The sequence below is a fragment of the Mixophyes fleayi genome, chromosome 12 (assembly GCF_038048845.1).
Source record: "Mixophyes fleayi isolate aMixFle1 chromosome 12, aMixFle1.hap1, whole genome shotgun sequence".
NCBI lineage: Eukaryota > Metazoa > Chordata > Amphibia > Anura > Limnodynastidae > Mixophyes > Mixophyes fleayi.
In genome coordinates, this window is record NC_134413.1 from 12430037 (window position 1) to 12449883 (window position 19847).

The 19847-nt window shown below is 40.5% G+C and overlaps 1 protein-coding gene across 1 annotated transcript; it reads left to right on the forward strand.

Annotated features, from left to right (window-relative positions):
* Positions 1-287: 287 nt before the first annotated feature.
* Positions 288-10631, forward strand: LOC142108723 (tyrosinase-like). The gene is made up of 5 exons (XM_075192561.1): positions 288-362; positions 2643-3456; positions 5193-5406; positions 9462-9603; positions 10135-10631. Exons 2-5 carry the CDS (start codon positions 2662-2664, stop codon positions 10313-10315), a joined length of 1332 nt encoding a protein of 443 aa, XP_075048662.1. The 5' UTR covers positions 288-362; positions 2643-2661; the 3' UTR covers positions 10316-10631.
* The last annotated feature ends 9216 nt before the right edge of the window (positions 10632-19847 follow it).

Here is a 19847-nt window from a genome sequence, read left to right on the forward strand (position 1 = left end):
TTATTGCAAATTTAGCATCTAAATGCCATGTAACCCAACGTGTCCTAATGCCTTTAGGGCTGTATGAAGGTAACATTCTCCCTGCATTAATCACTTAATAATGATGTTGTTACGCTGCATTTCTGGTGAATTAATTTGCAGTGGATGATTATCATGAAGTCACTCAGTGTTAAGTAATATCAGGAAAATCCATATAGAAGACGTTATTGTTTGCTAACACTAACCGTACTTCCCTGTTCCACGTGTGACACAACTTCTTCCTATATAAATAGGAGTGAACCCTGACTCTCATTATGGGTATCAGAGGCTGGCAAACCTGAGATTCAGCCACCAGTCCATCTAACGTGGACTTCAACCAGAAGGTAACTTTATCTCACAATATTCCTGGCGTATTAAAATGAGGCGTTGACTCTTCAGCTGCTGTGAAACTACAAGTCCAAACAGTCAGGGTATGCTGGGACTTGTAGTTCTACATCTCCTTCCTCTGTTTTGTAACAGAGGTGTAAAATGTTGACACTACATAAGGACCAACTAATGCATCTGATTGGCCCCCGTCACTTATTACTAGTTTATTTTCAGGACAGACTTGTGTTTATTCGAAGAATGTTTAATGTATTTACTGTTGTATTTTCCACCTACACCTGCAAGAAGAGTCTACTAGGCATTGGCTACTGTTTTAGGAAAATAATCAATTTTAACCTGATGCCTGAGCTTCTCGCACGTCACATTTTCCAAAATATAAATTATTCTGGATATAGTCCACTCATGCACTGTCTTTACCGGAATGTAATGGATAGCTACCTTAATATCAGCAGCACCTATCAAGTTAATCTGTTCTGCAACCATTTAATATTCTGTTACTAGAAGAGGAAAATCATCATCATCATCATCTATTTATATAGCGCCACTAATTCCGCAGCGCTGTACAGAGAACTCACTCACATCAGTCCCTGCCCCAGGGCTTACAATCTAAATTCCCTAACATACACACACACAGACAGACAGACTAGGGTCAATTTGATAGCAGCCAATTAACCTACCAGTATGTTTTTGGAGTGTGGGAGGAAACCGAAGCACCCGGAGGAAACCCACGCAAACACGGGGAGAACATACAAACTCCACACAGATAAGGCCATGGTCGGGAATTGAACTCATGACCCCAGTGCTGTGAGACAGAAGTGCTAACCACTGAGCCACCGGAAAATGAGAGGAATTTCGCATTTTGTTTCCTATTTAAAAAAAAAACTAAAAACTCATATCCCTCAAGTGATAAGATGATTTGTAAGCTATTGCTAGAAATGTTTTTGCTGCCTCTTGGTGGGAAATAGGAATGAACTAAATCTGCTTCTGACCTGGAAATTTCAGCAGACATGTGTCAGATCATTTTGAAAAGCTAGTAGTCTGAGCACTCACCTCTGTCTTTCCCTGATCCCTACAGAAGAGCTCGGAATGCAGCCATGGGAATGTTTTACTTTGTTGCAACAATGTTGCTGAACTTTACAAAACAGTTACCATAAGTCCTGTAGAGAAGATAATAAGTTTAAATGGTATATTTTAGCCACAATACAATAAAAGTAGATACAGATCTAAGGTCTGTTTTAACACAGCCAGGTGTCAATTACACCATAGGGTATATTTACTAAACTGCGGGTTTGAAAAAGTGGAGATGTTGCCTGTAGCAACCAATCACATTTTAGCTGTCATTTTGTAGAATGTAGAATAATATCTAGAATCTGATTGGTTGCTATAGGCAACATCTCCACTTTTTCAAACCCGCAGTTTAGTAAATATACCCCCATGGCTTATATTTCCCAAATGTCTGTGATAACAGAGTCCTTCCATAGAGATCAATTTTCATGACATGCAGTCCTCTGTGTTTTGCCCATGTAAACAAGCAACACTTTATAATTTGATCGAAAGGACAAGTTATGGTTTAAAAAAAAAGTAAGGAACATATATAAGCATTGACAATGACCTTCTTATAGTATGTTTCATATCTCCACCAATTGCTCTGAATTGTATTGTATCAATATATTAATATATATGACAAATACCAGTGTGGTAATTGTCAGTGCTTCTTTTTATTCTGTATGCTCAGTGAGGTATTTATTCAGTTATTTTAATAACTCTGGGCCTTCATTAAGGATCTTATCTTAAGTCTCCTGGACAAAACCATATTACAATGCAAGGGGTGCAAATTAGTATTCTGTTTTGCACATAAGTTAAATACTGACTGTTTTTTAATGTAGCACACAAATATCAACTTTAAATTTCAGTGCACAAATAAGCTATCAAGTGTTTGTGTGCTACATGAAAAAACAGTCAGTATTTAACTTATGTGCAAAACACAACACTAATTCGCACCCCTTGCATTGTAACATGGTTTTGTCCAGGAGACTGAAATAAGAAGTTTCTTAAGTTAAGATCCTTAATGAATCAGGCCCACTTTTCCCATGTCATCTTGGGGGATTATTGAGCTTCTGTAATTTCTATACTGGTCCATGCGTGATATTATCAGACACAATTCCTCACTTGCCCAGCAGCCCCATATCCCTGTAAGTTGGATTCAGATGTTTGCTACAATGTTACCACTAGGACTGTAATTTTGAAGACGTTTTATGTTATTTCTCCATATTTTTCAGCTTGTTGCCGCTAGAAGCCATGCTTGTACCCTGTGCCATCCTCGCTCTTTGTCTCGGTGTGGTTCATAGCCAGTTTCCCAGGAGCTGCACCACGCAAGCAGCATTTAATACTAAAACTTGCTGCCCACTTTGGAAAGATGGCAGCTCCTGCGGCTCGCTCTCCGGTCGTGGACAGTGCCGCGACTTGGTAGTGTTTACTCCCCTGGCGGCTGGACGAGTTCCCCAACACGATGACGATCGCTTGGACTGGCCAAGGCATTATTACGACAACACATGCGAGTGCTTTGGAAACTATAGCGGCTATAACTGCGGTGAGTGCAAGTTTGGCTACTTCGGAGACAAATGTGATCGTCAAAAGATTAACGTTCGGAAAGAGATTCGGCAGCTTTCGCTTCCTGAAAGGAAACGATTCTTTAGCTATTTGGCTTTGGCCAAAACCACGAAAAGCAGAGACTTTGTTGTCCTGTCCACTGGAGATAGGCACCACCGAGACACGTACCGTTTTGTGGATGCCTCAGTCTATGACGTTTTTGCTTGGATCCATTACTACTCTATGAAGGCCATTATGGAAAATAGTACTTTTGACGATTCTAAAAACTACGCTCATGCAGGACCAGCTTTTCCCGGTTGGCATCGACTGGGGCTGCTGTTCTTGGAGAGACAAATTCAGCTCTTGACGGGAGATGAAGACTTTGCTATCCCTTATTACGACTGGCGAGGAGAGAAGAACTGCTCAATCTGTACTGAAGATTTTCTTGGTGACAACGACATCCAGGGAATTCTAGATAAATTTTCTCACTTCGCTTCTTGGAAAGTAAGTATCTTCTTTTTAAATGGGCTTAGTCAGCCTTTGAAAATGTAAATGATTTTGGCTTTTTCATGCCCTCCTCTAGCTTAACATTGCGTTAGATTTCTATCTTCCTTCTGTGTTTTTCAAGCTTTGTAGCTCAACCAGGCCCCTTTGTTTATGTTCATTGCCCTTGGATAGGACACAGATCAGCTCTGCTTTGTCCACTGCATCTGCTGTATCCACAGAGCTGCTTTCAGACATGTCCAACAAAGATAATCAACATTGAGTAGATGCTGTGAAGGCCTTGCTGAGACACTCAGAAAGAAGACAAAGCAATGTATTTACTAAATGTTTAATAATGGCATGTAGGAGCCTATACATTAATGGTGACTGCAGGTGGATAACCCATATAAAGAAATATGTAACTGAAATATTACTTTTAAAAGTGCATGTGTATGATTTTGCAAAATGCAAAACGTGTACTATTTTTCCTCATAATTTGCCCAGTGGGTCCAAAAGCAGTTTGGGAGCATAAAAAAGATAAAATAAAATTATATTCGCAGGTAAATATGATTATATTTGCCAAAAATTCACTATTTATATGAAAGATTTATTGGCAGGGTTAAAGGGTTTCCTACCGTCAATATACTTGCATTTAATGGCTTGAACATGATCCTGCAACTTTTTCTACATACATTGATTTATGTTTCAAACATTCTATGCAGGTGTGGAACAGACACCAACGGGCACTTTAGCAGAATACGGTAGAGACCCCGCAATGTGCTCTAGCCTCCAAGGATCCCCACTCTGCTCTCAAAGGGCTCTGCGGAGTGTCCAGCTCTTGTGCCCACTATGCCTGTGTCAGCTCAATAAAGAACAAGAGGCAACACAGCACTTGTACCCACCATCACCTCCGATGTACCCCCCCCCCCCCCACTTAGTTTCCTCACCTATGTATGTTAATTACATCCATTTATATCATTAAGCAGAACCTGCTGTCATCGCCTGAGATAGAACACAAATCTGTAGCCTCTACATTGGCTACAATTGTATCCAGAGAGAAGATTTGTGTTGTATCTATTTGCAAACAAAATACACTGTACTGTCTGATAACATAAATGGATGACTTTAAAGTACAGAAAAAATGTACAACATAATGCAATGCATTGATAAAATATCTAGCAGGGTATTTACAAGCCATAAACTGCTTTAATTTCCTGCTTTACATTATGACGGTGACCCTCACTTCTACTCCCTGCAAATAAATGTGATCTTGTATTCTGTATATTGTATTGTAGAGTCTATTTTCACATTATCATCTTATATTCCAAGGGGCAGAAGAGCAAAACTCTCTGATCCGGGCATTTAGGACTATGGCTAAAATTCTTTCCTTTGTAGGACTTGGAAATACTGAGTATCTCATACACAGAGAACAATATAATCCTTCCTTTCCAAACACAGGAGTAATTAAAGGGAGATGAAAAGGAAGTGGGATATGAACAGGATGCTCAGTATTTGCAAGTCCTAAACTGCAAGGGTACATGGAAGAAGGGCAAGATTTTAGATACAGCTGTCATTGGCCTGATCTGACAGTGGTCTGGGCTGCGAGCTGATTATGTGATACTTATATACAATCTTGGGTCACTCTCTTCAGCCAGGCACCTCCTCTGCTTTTGTGTCCCCCGACCAAGTAATACAGTGATGCATTTAAAGTCTCCATCTTCAGTTAAGAAAGAGTCTCATTTGCTTTTCTTCTCCAGTCTATTTGCAGTGGGTTTAATTATGTTGATGCCTATTGCCCGGCTGCGGATGACCATTGTCAGATGGAGACATTGCACAGGAAGCCCGGCACCAATCCCACCGCCAACTGGCTCCCCTCCTTCCAAGACGTGGAAGACACACTCAAATGGAAAGACTTTGATAATCCTCCATACAACAGAACGTCACAGAGAAACTTCCGGAATGCCTTGGAAGGTGGGCGGATTTTTCTTATTATCTTATCACTATAATAACTTTAACTGATTAAATATTAAAAGTGTTTCCTCTATATGAACCGTTGATATTCTCCTCTTTAAATTGTTTAGCAGTGCTCCTCGCAGTGACAACAACAGGAGGCAGTTTATAATACTGTCTCTGACCTCATTAATTCTCCTTTTCCTCTCTCGGACCACCATCTCCTCTCTTTTAGCATCTCTCCACCCCTCTCATCTTCCCCATCCCCCAAGGTTACTCTCACCAGGCGTAATCTTGACACAGTTGATCCTACCAGTTTCTCCTCCTCCCTGGGCTCACTCCTCTCCCCCATCACCACTCTTTCTTGCCCTGATAAGGCTGTCTCCTTTTACAATCGCACTCTTACCGCTGCTCTTGACTCTGTCGCCCCGGCTGTCACCGTCAAGCTTCGTCGGTCCCGTGGCACACTAAACTTACCCGCTATCTTCAAAAATGCTCCCACAGTGCAGAACCGCTTTGGAGAAAGTCACGCACTCATGCTGACTTCCTCCACTTCAAGTTCATGCTTGCCTCCTACAGTTCGGCTCTATCCCTCTCTAAACAATCTTTCTTTATAGCTCTCATTTCTTCCCAATCCTCCAACCCCGGTCGGCTTTTTGCCACCTTCAACTCCCTCCTCTCCCCTCCCCCTCTCCCCCTCTCCCACTCCCCCCCACGCTTTCTGCTGTTGACTTTGCCACCCACACCTCCAAGATTGAGTCTATACGTCATGACATCTCCCAGCAGTCTCTTCTTACCCCACCCTCTCCCCCCTCCATGCACATTCTGTCCCCCTTCTCACCCTCCTCTGCTGCTATCTCCTTTCTCCCCTCTCCTCCTGCTAGCTCACCCTTCTTCTCTTCCTTCACGCCGGTATCTGCAGATGAAGTCCATGCCCTTCTCTCTTCCTCTCCCCCCCTCCACTTGCACTCAGGACCCTTAAAGCCTGCTCCCACCTTGCTCACCTCCTCAACCTCTCCCTCTCCTCTGGAATCTTCCGCTCCTCATTTAAACATGCTCTTGTCTCCCCCATACTCAAGAAACTGTCCCTTGATCCCGCCTCCTCTCTAATTATTGCCCTATTTTGCTTCTTGCTTTTGCCTCCAAACTCCTTGAACGGGTTGTGTACAACCGTCTCACTTTCTTTCTCTCCTCTCACTCACTCCTTGACCCGCTCCAATCTGATTTTTGCCCCCTTCACTCCACTGAAACTGCCCTCACTAAGGTCACTAATGACCTTCTCCTCGCTAAATCTAATAGACACTACTCCCTTCTTATCCTTCTTGACCTCTCTGTTGCCTTCGATACCGTTGACCACGCACTCCTTTTGCAAACTCTCAAATCTATAGGCCTTTGTAACACTGTCCTCTCCTGGTTTTCCTCTTACCTCACCAACCGCTCCTTCTCAGTCTCTACTCATGACTCTACATCACCCTCTCTTCCCCTACCTGTTGGCGTTCCTCAAGGCTCCGTTCTTGGCCCCCTGCTTTTCTCCCTCTACACCTCTTCCCTTGGTGTCCTCATCCGCTCCTTTGGCCTCCAGTACCACCTCTATGCTGATGATACCCAAATTTATCTTTCATCCCCTGACCTCTCCCCTTCCCATCTGTCTCGTGTCTCCTCCTGTCTCTCGGCCATCTCATCTTGGATGTCCCAGCGCTTCCTTAAACTCAATATTTCCAAGACCGAGCTCATAGTCTTTTCCCCTGCCAGGACTCTCCTACCACTCCCCCTCTCTATTTCTGTTAATAACACTACCCTCGTTTCTGTCCCCCAAGTCCCATGCCTTGGGGTCATCCTTGATTCCTCCCTCTCATTCAAGCCTCACATTCTGTCCCTCTCAAAATCCTGCTACTTCCACCTTCGGAATATATCTAAGATACGTCCCTTTCCCACCGCGGAAGCCAGGAAAACCCTTGTTCCCACACATGTTATCTCTCGCCTTGACTACTGTAACCTCCTTCTCTCTGGCCTACCTGATTCTCGCCTTGACCCTCTTAAGTCTATCCTCAATGCTGCTGCCCGCCTCATTTTTCTCTCCCGCCGCTCTGTATCTGCTGTCTCACTCCAACAGTCACTACATTGGCTCCCCATACCCTACAGAATTAAATTTAAACTCCTCACCCTCACCTTTAAAGCTCTTAGTCAATCTTCCCCTCCCTACATCTCCAATCTCATCTCTACCCACATTCCTACCCGCCCCCTCCGCTCTGCCTGTGACTGCCGCCTCACTACTTCACTGATCACCTCCTCTCACTCTCGTCTTCAGGACTTTGCCCGGGCTACTCCCCTGCTGTGGAACGATCTTCCACGTTCCATCAGGTTAGCATCTACTCTCAAAGGCTTCAAGCGTGTCCTTAAGACTCATTTCTTTATTCAAATCTATCAGTCCTTCTCCTAACTTCCTTGTCCTGGCTCTCTCCCCCAGTTAGTACCACCCTATTTGTGTCTCCCCCTTCCCTTTAGGATGTAAGCTCTCAGGAGCAGGGCCCTCTTTCCTTGTGTGCTCCTTCTACTGTTCCTTCACCCTCTGTACCTCCTGGCCTGCTTTGCTAGCCCTGTTTTCCCTGTTTTCTTAAGCCTTGGCCTTCTTCTCGCTGATTTCTACCATCCCTTTCACTATCTGTCCAAGAGTTAATCTGATTTTTGTATCTTTCTGGTTTTTGGAACTTTCTATATATGGAATATTAAGACATCCCATACCTGTTGTAGATTTAGTATGACGGCTTTCAAACTAGATTTCTTTTGTTAATCAAGACTAGATAAGTATAAATTATAAAATAATATGGTTGGAAGCTAGAAAATAAAACATACTCACGTACATACTGTGAGCATAGGACATAAAAGCAAGTAATATAACTAAATGATTAAAAAATATATTTTTGTAACGGTGACCCATCCGAAATAGGAGATTATACAAATTCCCTACCATAATTTTCTGTTGGCTATAACAGGAATGTCAGTCACAGACATCATTCATTCAATGCCAAATATGTATATCTGTTTGCATAGTACATGCAGTAGCAGAATTATAAGAGATATTGAAACAACACACTGTTTCCTTGATTTACTGACACAGTAAAGATAAGGACATCCAGTGTTCTCGTTGTCCCACAAATCAGCAAGTCACTAACTGCAGTAAATATAGGAAAAAGGGCTAAAATTCACTTCTCACCTCTCTGAAAACACTGCAATGGCTGCTGTCAGTCCTTCAAGAGTACTTGACTGTGATGTGTCAGTTAGAGTTAATTCAGCTTTGTGAGCAGCTATGCAGACATTGTAATGCAAAACAGTAGATGCTTGAACCTTTCCCTGTAGATTTTTCTACTCCATTCAGTTAACTGTCCTGAAGATTTCAAATAACCCCCAAAAGATGATCGACAGGCTTATCTGTTTATCTAACAAAGAAGTGAGGAAACAGCAGCAAGAAGCAGATGTTATGGGATCTGCAGGAAGAATATATTCCAATATAAAATGTATATTCAACAAACTACTATACAAACTGATTACCTAACATATTGCGACAATAGTAATGGGTAGCACGGTGGCTCAGTGGTTAGCACTTCTGCCTTACAGCACTGGGGTCATGAGTTCAATTTCCGACCATGGCCTTATCTGTGTGGAGTTTGTATGTTCTTCCTGTGTTTGCGTGGGTTTCCTCCAGGTGCTCCGGTTTCCTCCCACACTCAAAAGCATACTGGTAGGTTAATTGGCTGCTATCAAATTTGACCCTTGTCTGTATGTGTGTCTGTGTGTGTGTGTGTATATTAGGGAATTTAGACTGTAAGCTCCAATGGGGCAGGGACTGATGTGAGTGAGTTCTCTGTACAGCGTTGCAGAATCAGTGGCGCTATATAAATAAATGATGGTGATACTTAATAATGGGCAGCAAGTGGGAAACAAGCTCTTCAATATAATTATTGTGTGGTCATGGGTTCTCTCGTTATGCAAATTAGGAACTGTAGAGGCAATGCTTTCACGCATTGCAGGAACCTTACATATATAGGTGATTCCTATCCTGTTCACTATTTTTCCAGGTTTCCTGAGACCATCGGATGGGATAACATTGGAACGGAACATGCATAATTTGATCCATATGTACTTTGGGGGAACGATGTCCCAAGTTGCCATCTCCAGCAATGACCCAATATTCACGTTGCACCACGGATTTGTCGACAAGTAAGTTGACCGAACCAAGGGCCACTTATGTTTCAGCTGCATCGTTCCATGAAATGAATATAACTATCCGCAAAATTCCACTTGCAATCTGTTTAATAACATAAAGCAAATATTGAATTGTATCAGGCACCACAGATATCGGCTTTTACAATTCTGGTTTGTCCCAGTCTAGAGATGAGCTTATCTGCTGGGAAATGTTGCGTGTATTGAGTGGGAAAGTCTGTTCTGCAGAGTTCTGAAGTTCCGTCCTTACAATTTTGTTCCGCTCTTCTCCTTTACGTGGAATGCCATTTGTCGCAGACATTGTAAATGCTTTAAAGAATTAATTCAATTCTGCTTTGTGGTGTGTTTGGGGCAGGACTGGAAAAACTTAAGTTGAAACAAGCAACTCTTTGCAACAAGGCCAATATGCAGTGCAATTTTATTTAAATTAAGGATATTATGGAGTGGGGATCATATACAATTGCAGCTTAGTAAGAGCGATATTGCAAGACAGAATAATATATATCTTCCCTATATGTTTATTTGCAGGATATTTGAAGTCTGGATGCTCAGACATAACGCAACAACAGATGTATACCCTGCTAACAATGAGCCAGGACAAGGCCCCGATGAGTGTGCAACACCCTACTTCCCCTGTTACAGAAACAAAGACTTCATATCAAGCTCCAGTACCCTTGGGTACACATACTCAAAATATCAGGGAATGTAAAGGCACTTCTTTTAATTTCACACGACGTAAATATTTTCGATTTGTACATCCCGCTTCAGTGAATGTATTGCTTTATCTTTATCAACTTTCTGTTTCATCAATACCTTTATATCAACCAGGCACAACTGTTTATTTTCTTTGGCCTTGTACAGAGGACAGAACATCTCTGTGTATACAAATTATAGCCAATGCCTAGAGCACAGCTGATCTGGGTCATCTCCAAAGACAGCGAAAACAAACAACTGTGCCTGAGTGATATCAAAGCATTGTTGAAAAACCCAGAAGGAAGCCAAAAACATAATGCAAAGTATTTAAGAATAGAAGATGCACACAAACCATGTACAAAATAAGAAATTATTATTGTCTAAATGTCAAAAACCTTTTTAAGGGCTTTTATGTAGCTCACAACAAGTGCTTCTTCTGTGATGTTTTGAGCTTTTAAATGTTTCCTAAATTGTCCTTAAATTCACTTGCAGACACCTCTGACACAGGTGAACATGCCTCTTCCATGGACACACCCTAGCATACTTCCTAAATCTGTCACATGTAGATTTGTGGATGTTATTATTAGTTATTTTACATATAACAACTTGTATTATAAACGTAGATGTACTTTTAATTTATTCATTAATTATTTATGCAATAGTAATTATCATTATTATTATTATACTTTGCTGTATGATGTACTGTATCTTTAAAAGATATTTCGCATTTTTAAATGTTTTCAGAACTCCCTTTCCACTTTCCAGACTAGCAGTTCGGCTAGGTCATGCTTCCTTTAGTTTGGAATTTTAATATTAGGATAGAAAATCAGATTGTTACTTATGTGTTGTGTTGTAGTGAGACACGGACTGGCCCCTGATATAATTATAAGCTTAGAAAATCTTTCATACATACTTGCCTCTGGTGTGTAACCTAGCCTTTATCGAGCTTGTGGGGGCACTCCCATCAGAGTCAATTTAAATGAAAACTAAATTGTTTACCTTTCTTTCCATCATGAATCCAAGACTTCTCCTGTGCGGCCCCCCTTCACTGGAATAACCTCCCTCGCTCCATCCGTCGCTCTCCTAATCTGTGCTCCATCAAACGTGCATTTAAAACTCACCTGTTCCTTAAAGCTTATCAACCATCCACTTAACCCCCTCATCTCCTCTGCTCATTCTCCCCTCTTTCCTCCCGGCCCCCTTCTTCTCTCCCCCCATGCTTTAACTGGCTCCCCTTGTGCCTGTTTGTTCACCCTCCCTTAGGATGTAAGCTCGTATGAGCAGGGCCCTCTTCCCTCCTGTCTCCTCACCTGTTCTTCTGCTCCGTCTTTATTGCATTAGCCTGCCTGGAGTTTCTGAAGTATTGCTATTTTTGTTGATTGCTCTGTACTGTCTCACCCTGTATAGTCTACTGTTTGTACTGTGTGCGGCGCTGCGGAAATCTTGTGGCGCCTAACAAATAAACGATAATAATAATAATAATAATCATGCATTTGAACAATTTATTTTTCTTGCTACCACAACTCAATGACCAGAAAGTAGATGTGTTTTGAAACAAACATTTTTTTTAGGAAAATATTATAAAAAAATAATTCAAAAATGATACCTTCCCATGTAAATAATGCAAAGAAGAGAGAATTTAAAATGCATTAATGGATTGTGCAGAGAATCTCTGTATTTCCCTGATCCCTACAGAAGAGCTCGGAATGCAGCCATGGGAATGTTTTACTTAGTTGCAACAATGTTGCTGAACTTTACAAAACAGTTACCATAAGTCCTGTAGAGAAGATAATAAGTATAAATGGTATATTTTAGCCACAATACAATAAAAGAAGATACAGATCTAAGGTATGTATTTACACAGACAGGTGTTAATTACACCATAGGGTATATTTACTAAACTGTTGGTTTGAAAAAAGTGGAGATGTTGCCTATAGCAACCAATCACATTCTAGCTGTCATTTTGTAGCATGTACTAAATTAATGATAACTAGGGGCCCGATTCATCAAGGTACACAAACGCATACGCATCTGCTAGTCGACTCTGCGCATGCGCGAAACGAGACTTGAGCTGCTTAAAACATCACATACGCTACGCAATCACAGCAGATACGGCACTAAAGTCAACTCAATCTCAAAGTCCAACGCAAATATATTTGAGATGGCGGCTGAGCACTTGAGAGGAAAGGGGTGGGAATGGGAGGAGCGTAGGCGCGGACTGGGCGGAAATGAGACATCATTTGAGTAAAGTAGGCGTTATGCTTTTTCACTTGAGAACAGTAGGCGTTCCCTCTGTGCAGTTAAGTGAAACTGACGTTACTCCTGTCTCAAATCCTTGAGAAAAGTTAAGGAAGGCCAGGGTCATGTTTAAGTCCAAAACAGGTAGCTAAAACAACTATTAAACGCCTTTAAAAGCATATTTTGCGTTTAAAAAGCAAAACGAAATATGCACAACATACATACATATCAATACAGACAGTTTGTACAATTTTTTTTAATTTTTTTTTTAATAAAAATTATTTGGATTTATATATATTACAAATGTTCCATTAGTATGTTTGTGTAAAATAAGCCTTTTTTTCTTTACAGACACCTTTCTAATAAATGCCATTGGCAAGTGCAAGAAGTTTGATGTTATTTTGGCCCTTTGGCCTCATTCCGGAATGCCGGAACTAATTAGCTTAATATAGCGCCCTCTGCTGCTTACTGGCTCTTCAGTAAAGAGGCCTGGCTTTTATAGGCCTGTACACTGCACTTTGGTATGCTAGGCAGATATCTTCTCTGCATTATGGGGATCAATACATACTTCCATATATATATATATTGGACATTACTCCGAGACATTACAGGTATATGTTAAAACACACATCATATATGCAGGAATGGCTTTCTCAGTGAATTCCCCATTCATTCCGGCTGCCAGAATGGAGTGCACACTGCATTCCCCATTCATTATGGCTGCCGGAATTTAGTGCACACTGCATTCCACATTCATTCCAGTTGCCGGAATGTAGTGCACACTGCATTCCACTGCCGGAATGGTTGGCTGAGTGCATTCCCCATTCATTCCGGCTGCTGGAATGGTTGGCTGAGTGCATTTCCCATTCATTCCGGCTGCTGGAATGGAGTGCACAGTGCATGGTTTTTTTTTTTATTTCAGAAATGTACTACAATCTACTTTGCCTTAAATATTCCTTTAAAATCTCTTTTGATTCTCAACAACTACCATTATCATTAGTCTCAATGTTACATGGCTGATTTGACAGTTGTTGATGGTGCGTTTGCACTAAAAACTACTAATAATAGACATATAATAACTCTCCACTATATTTTTGCAATTTACACTCCTGATTTATGCTAAGCATACTATTACCCCAGGGACACTTTTACCAGCAACACAAACATTGTAAGGATATTAATGATCCCTCAGAGACAAGAGAATTGGTGAGGAGTCGAACACACGTTTGCAAGCTTGTAAGGTGGATTGCCTAACTGCTACGCCACTGTACAAGTGGTGATGACAAGGGAACAGAATACAAATGAAAGCTGAGTGGCAACTTCTATCATAAGTTGGTTTCCTTAAAACATGGAGAAAAATGTCAATAATTATAAATATTATACACATAATGAATTGGTCAGAGTCAAAATGTCTGCATATTGAAATATATCCATGTTGATTAATATCATCATCATCATTTATTTATATAGTGCCACTGATTCTGCAGCGCTGTACAGAGAACTCATTCACATCTGTCCCTGCCCCATTGGAGCTTACAGTCTAAATTCCCTAATATAGACACACACATTCAGGTAGGGACTAAGGTCAATTTTGATAGCAACCAATTAACCTACTAGTATGTTTTTGGAGTGTGGGAGGAAACTGGAGCACCTGGAGGAAACCCACGCAAACACAGGGAGAACATACAAACTCCACACAGATAAGGCCATGGTCGGGAATTGAACTCATGACCCCAGTGCTGTGAGGCAGAAGTGCTGCCACTTCACCACCGTGCTGCCCAATACAAACCAAAAGTATATTAATATTGCTCCCATTTCTACTTTTTGATTTTGGTGAACACTTAGGTTTTTTCACTTTTTCCAGTAGAGATTTCCTATGTCTTTGCAATCAAGTCTTTTGCAACAACTGCTTTGCTGTGTTGTAGCTGCTCACACTGTTCAACAAGACATATAGCCAGATTACACACCAAAACAGAAACTAAAGCCCTCTTAGATAAGTCACAGAGTGGAATACATACACTCAAACATGGAAATATACAAAGGTAAGCCCCATACACGCATCATTCGGAGTCCAAACTCATTACCTTGTCCTTGCAAGCTCATTTCTTTATCCACTAAGGTATACTTCAGATTGAAACACCCACACCAAACTGCACATTAACTATTTGCACACAGAAATGTTCTTCAACAGAATTAATTGAACACTTGAACACACCTTCTTAGTAACAGACAGAAAGGATCATGTTTGGTGCTTTCCAAATCAATAAAGCAATGTGTAGTCTAATGAATATCAGATAATTTTACTATAAGAACTAAACATAAGCTTGTTTTAATCAGTATAAAATAAAAGAGAGTTACTCATAACCACCGTTGCATAGACCCGGCATCAGATCTTGTCAGCTGATACCTGGCCTATACACCTGCATATACTTGTCTCATTACAATCACCTATAAAATACACCCTCATGCACACTAAAAGTTTGTAAGAAATCAATAGGTAGTACTGTGTTTTGCTGCTGGTGATTGCTGTAATTGAATTTTATTTTTATTGAGTGTTATTTAAAGTTACTGTGTTATAGGCACTTTAAATGTTTTCAAGATGTTTGATGTTACACAATAACAGTGCATTTTTTAGTCCAGATGTAATGAGCATTTTAATGTGTGTTATTTGACTATTGATTTGTAACCTTTATTTAAGGGTGTGGTGTTGTGAAGCTTTTCAATGTTATACCTATTATTTAAACTTTTATGTGGTATAGCCACATGGTGCATGTTTACTCAACCAGATCACCAGCCCTCCGGAAAATGTGGAGCCTGGATACCTAACCTTCAACATTGATTTGCAAGGTAAAAAAACAATCAAATATGATTTGTCACACTTGGGGTAATATCTGTCAGTCCACACAAACTATTGTATTGGGAGGAAAGAAAATGCCTTTTTCTTTTTAATAAACAAATACAAATGTTGGGACCGGATACTTGGGAGGGAATCCAAAGTGTACCTTTGATTTCTGCAAAATAGAAATGCTGCTGGAAGGCTTGTGTCTGGAGTTATGGAGCTTATCAGTTTGAACAATAATGTAGATTGTTTGGTAGAGATTGCTGTGTTTATTGTAAAACTAAAGGCTTTCCTTTGTGTACGAACAGGCCTTAGCTGGGACATGCCTGGCTCACCTGGAAAGAATAATTATTCAAGGTGGATTGCAAATGTCCATTGCATCCAGAAGGAAACTGACATGGTCTTGTAGCATTTTTTCAGCTTGTTAGTATATAGTTATGGTCCTATTATGTTATTTGTGGACTTGTGTTACAGTTAAGATAACATATTGTAGATTTGAATGCTTGAAAGTACAGGTGTGTACAAAGAACACAGGCAAAGAATGTGTTACTTTAAATTGGCCAAAGTTTGTTGGCTTTCTATCTGATATTTGAAACATAGAAGACGGACATTATGGGTTCCTGCATGAGCTGCCTTGCCACACTTCTAAGCAATGGTTAGAAAGGAGTTGTTATATTATTTTTTAAATGTTTCAGTTGCTTACTGTAAATGTGTTATCCCAAATTATGATGTAGAAGGTTTTGGAGATACTCATTCAATTGTAACTCTCTGCTGCTTTGGACACTGATTAACACCCTATACATCCTTCACCACATTGTCCATCTAGACACAGGTCTCTTCTGGGTCACTTGCTACCTAGATAACTGCTCCTGTACTATAGGCACCTGTTGCAAAATCTCCCTTCCAATCTCGCTCTATTGAGGTCTGACAAGAAATATTTTTTGTACAGATAATATAGATTAATATGGAACACCAGCTGTTCCCAATGTTTGCCAGGATGTGCCCATGGAGTATGCAGTGGAGGAATGAAAGTAGTGTTTTGAATAATATGTAAGAGTAAAGTGTTGTTGCTGGTAGAAATTTTAGTGTCACAAAAACAGTACATTTGTGAGGTTCATTTGGTGCTATGGCTTGTGGACAATAGGCATTTTGTAACTATATTTTGTGGGGGGAACTTTCAAGGCACAAATGATGCAAAACACACAGCTAAATCCAGGTTACATTACAGGGGACACCTTCATGAGCACTAAGGCATGTACTAAGTACATTCTTTAATGTTGTATGTGAGCTAATCTTGCTGAAGTAATGTTTTGTTTTTAAATTCAACAAGCCAAGCTGGTGTGCCTTTTGGAGTTCAGCAGTTCGTGTGTCACTACACGTTGAAGTATTTCTCCAATGCTCCTAGGCTGCTTATGTTTCTTGACTTTGCCCAGTATGTCTACGCTTTATGCAAGTAACTTCGGCACACAGACCACTGTCTTATTTGCTATGTATTGTGCTGCAACTATAGATTCATGTTTGTTAACAATAAATGTGACCATGCATTAGTGTCATCCAATAGTCCCAATCAAGTATCTGCTGACTACTATACTGCTGTTCTTTGTATTGTGTTATGAGCGTTTTGTCGCTATCCAATAACGATTGTCGAATCTCGATTTGTGTTTCCAACGCACAAATATTTATTCTCAAGAAGTAGCAGAATAATTCAAGCAAAATAATAATAAGTACAGCCGTTACTTATCGCAGGCGCTCTGGATCCAGTTAACAGTCATTCAGTCCTGAAGTCTGTGGTCAAGGTGACTGAACACTACATGAGAGCTACTGCTTATATGCAAACAGAGATACAGTGAAACAATGCAGGTGGTATAGCTTGCTTCTATTGGTCCAGGCATCAGGAAGGTCCAGGGGGTTACACATCATAGGCTGATTCAATCTAAGGAATCCAAAGGTGGGGGTCTCTCCAGTGGATGAGCTTTGTTCTTCCCGCCAAACTGCTCTGTTCTTCCCGCCAAACTCCAATTACAATCAGTCCATTAGCATTTGACAGTTAATATCATATTAAAGTTTTATTCCCTAACATCAATAACTAGAGTATGCAATGTGCGATCTCTTCGCCGAATGCACCGAACAGCTGCTGATGTAAAGGGGATTAATATGATATTAGACATGACACATTTCTTTTAACCTGAACCATATGTATCACTTATATGCATATAACTTATAATATTACACATAAACACTACTATATTTCGACATAAATAACTATGTGTTGCAACTACGATTAATGTGTACTATTTACAAATGTGTGTGTTGGTGCGAATGTATACTAAAGTGTAAAAACTGTTATTGCCACGTGTTGTGGCTGGATACGCCCTTCCACGCCGTAGCGTGCTCTATGCATAATTTCAGACAAAGACGATCAAGTTTGCTCAATATCAATTGAAATGACTTTATCCAATTTGCTGACTTCGACAATTGTCATACTCAAGAATCCATACATAGTCCTTTGGGGCATGTTTAGGGACATGTCTACTTGTAAATATATTGAGGGCATGTTTGGTTTTTGGCCCCTTTGCCACATACTGGTCGTCCCCTGAATTCACACTATATGTAGTGTTTTTTTCCCTCTAATATTAGAGATATTGTGTATTTAGTATAGTCTCGATGGTTGTGGTGCATTTTACAATGTGATATTGTGCACGTTCAACATGTTCTGTTCACATATAGAGTTTAGCAAAACACCTTTGTCCAAGTGTTTCTTAAATGTTGATGACATTGACTGGCACACTTCCTAGGCTAGGACCTGTTCCAGCCAACAGGGCCAAAAACACTTGCAAATCAAACAAAGCTTTGTTTGGAATCGTGGCCACAGACAAATACTGCACACAAAGTCCACATATTCAAGGATAAGGTATTTGGGTCAGATGCAAGTTAGGTATCTGTTGGAGTTGGTCTCAACATATTTTTGAATATCCCTTTTGGACAGCACTGTTGACCGCCCTCATACGCTATTAGTCATATGTTACACTTTCACTATATTGTGTATTGGTGCAGTCATGCAATGTTCCTTTGCAGCAGCACATCTACACATTTTGAAGCCTAGTAAAATGTGTGTGAAATCTCAGGTTTTTAGTTTGCACACACCTGTCATAATATATATTTTGGGGCCTTCAAATTCAGGGGTACAAGTATTATGGATGTGAACACAAATGTTCATATTGGATTGGGGTGTAAGAATTAGTTAATTATTTTGCACTAGCATTCACATTGCTAATGGGCTTGCAAAAAGCTAACCTTGGCCTTAAAACACAAGTGTGTGTGTGTGTGTGTGTGTGTGTGTGTGTGTGTGTGTGTGTCAATGCCTGCTTGAACATGTGTCTACATGTAAGGTGGCTGAAATACTTTCAAAGTGTGACATATAATAGCATTTTGAGGCCACAATTTAATTCTCCTCACCCAGCAGAGTGACCATACTCCAGATTGGTAAGCAGTAAGTACAGAACACTGGCACACAATCTGTAATGAGATTCAAAAACCCAACCCCAAACATAATGGTTTACACAAAGGTGCGTTTTGAATTAACTCCAGTCAATAAGCAGAGTTTGGTGTGGTGAAGTAGCTAATAGGCTAGGAATATGCCATGTCTGCATAGCCATCCTGTGACCAACAGCCACTGTGATTTTTAAATGAAAGCACTACCAAGAGGGCTAATGTCAACTGTGCACAACCATGACACAACTTGATGTAGAGTCCAAAAATTGCATGCACCAAATCAAATACACATATTCCAATCCAAATGACAGGTAGGCAAAGCACTCCCCAAACATTTGTTCAGTTCGACTTTGAAAAGCCATTACCCTACTACAAATGTATACTCCATTTCAAACACCTTTTGATGACAGCATCAAATCCAAGCTAACACCAGGGCCAAACTGACACTTTATGGTGTAAGATTTACTTACTATCCCCATGTCCCCCTAGAGTGTCTGGCTTAGCACACACTAACACTAGTAATTAATTCTGTTGGTACTCATTCCCATAGCATCTCTGAGCTCAGTTCCACACTGGGGTTGGATTTGATGCTTACAATTAGTCAGATACACTGTATGTTATTTATTTATGTTAGTATGAGACTTCCTATTGTTCACTTATGCCTAATGGGTAATTGTATGTGTATTCTTAATAAAACACATCAGTAGTATGCATTTCCAGGTAGGGCCATTTTGCATTAACAATGTTTACACATGTTCGCCAAATATCTGGTCCAAAAAACTGTTGTGTCCACAGTATGTCAGAGTCTGCTCAGTGCAATTTCAAATTTGCAGGAAAGAAAAGGGACAAGTGGGATTAAATAACTGATTTAATTGAGAAGCCAGGTGTACGTTAATGTTTCCTCACTGCAAAGCACAGAGTACTTGTCTCATCCGGGACGGCCACCATGGGTTTGGTGGGAGAGGCAACCATTACACAC

Coding starts and splice junctions, on each gene's coding strand:
- LOC142108723 (XM_075192561.1), top strand. CDS start 2,662: ATGCTTGTACCCTGTGCCATCCTCGCTCTTTGTCTCGGTGTGGTTCAT. Junction 5,407..9,461: donor CTTCCGGAATGCCTTGGAAG/GTGGGCGGATTT, acceptor CTATTTTTCCAG/GTTTCCTGAGACCATCGGAT. Junction 9,604..10,134: donor CACCACGGATTTGTCGACAA/GTAAGTTGACCG, acceptor GTTTATTTGCAG/GATATTTGAAGTCTGGATGC.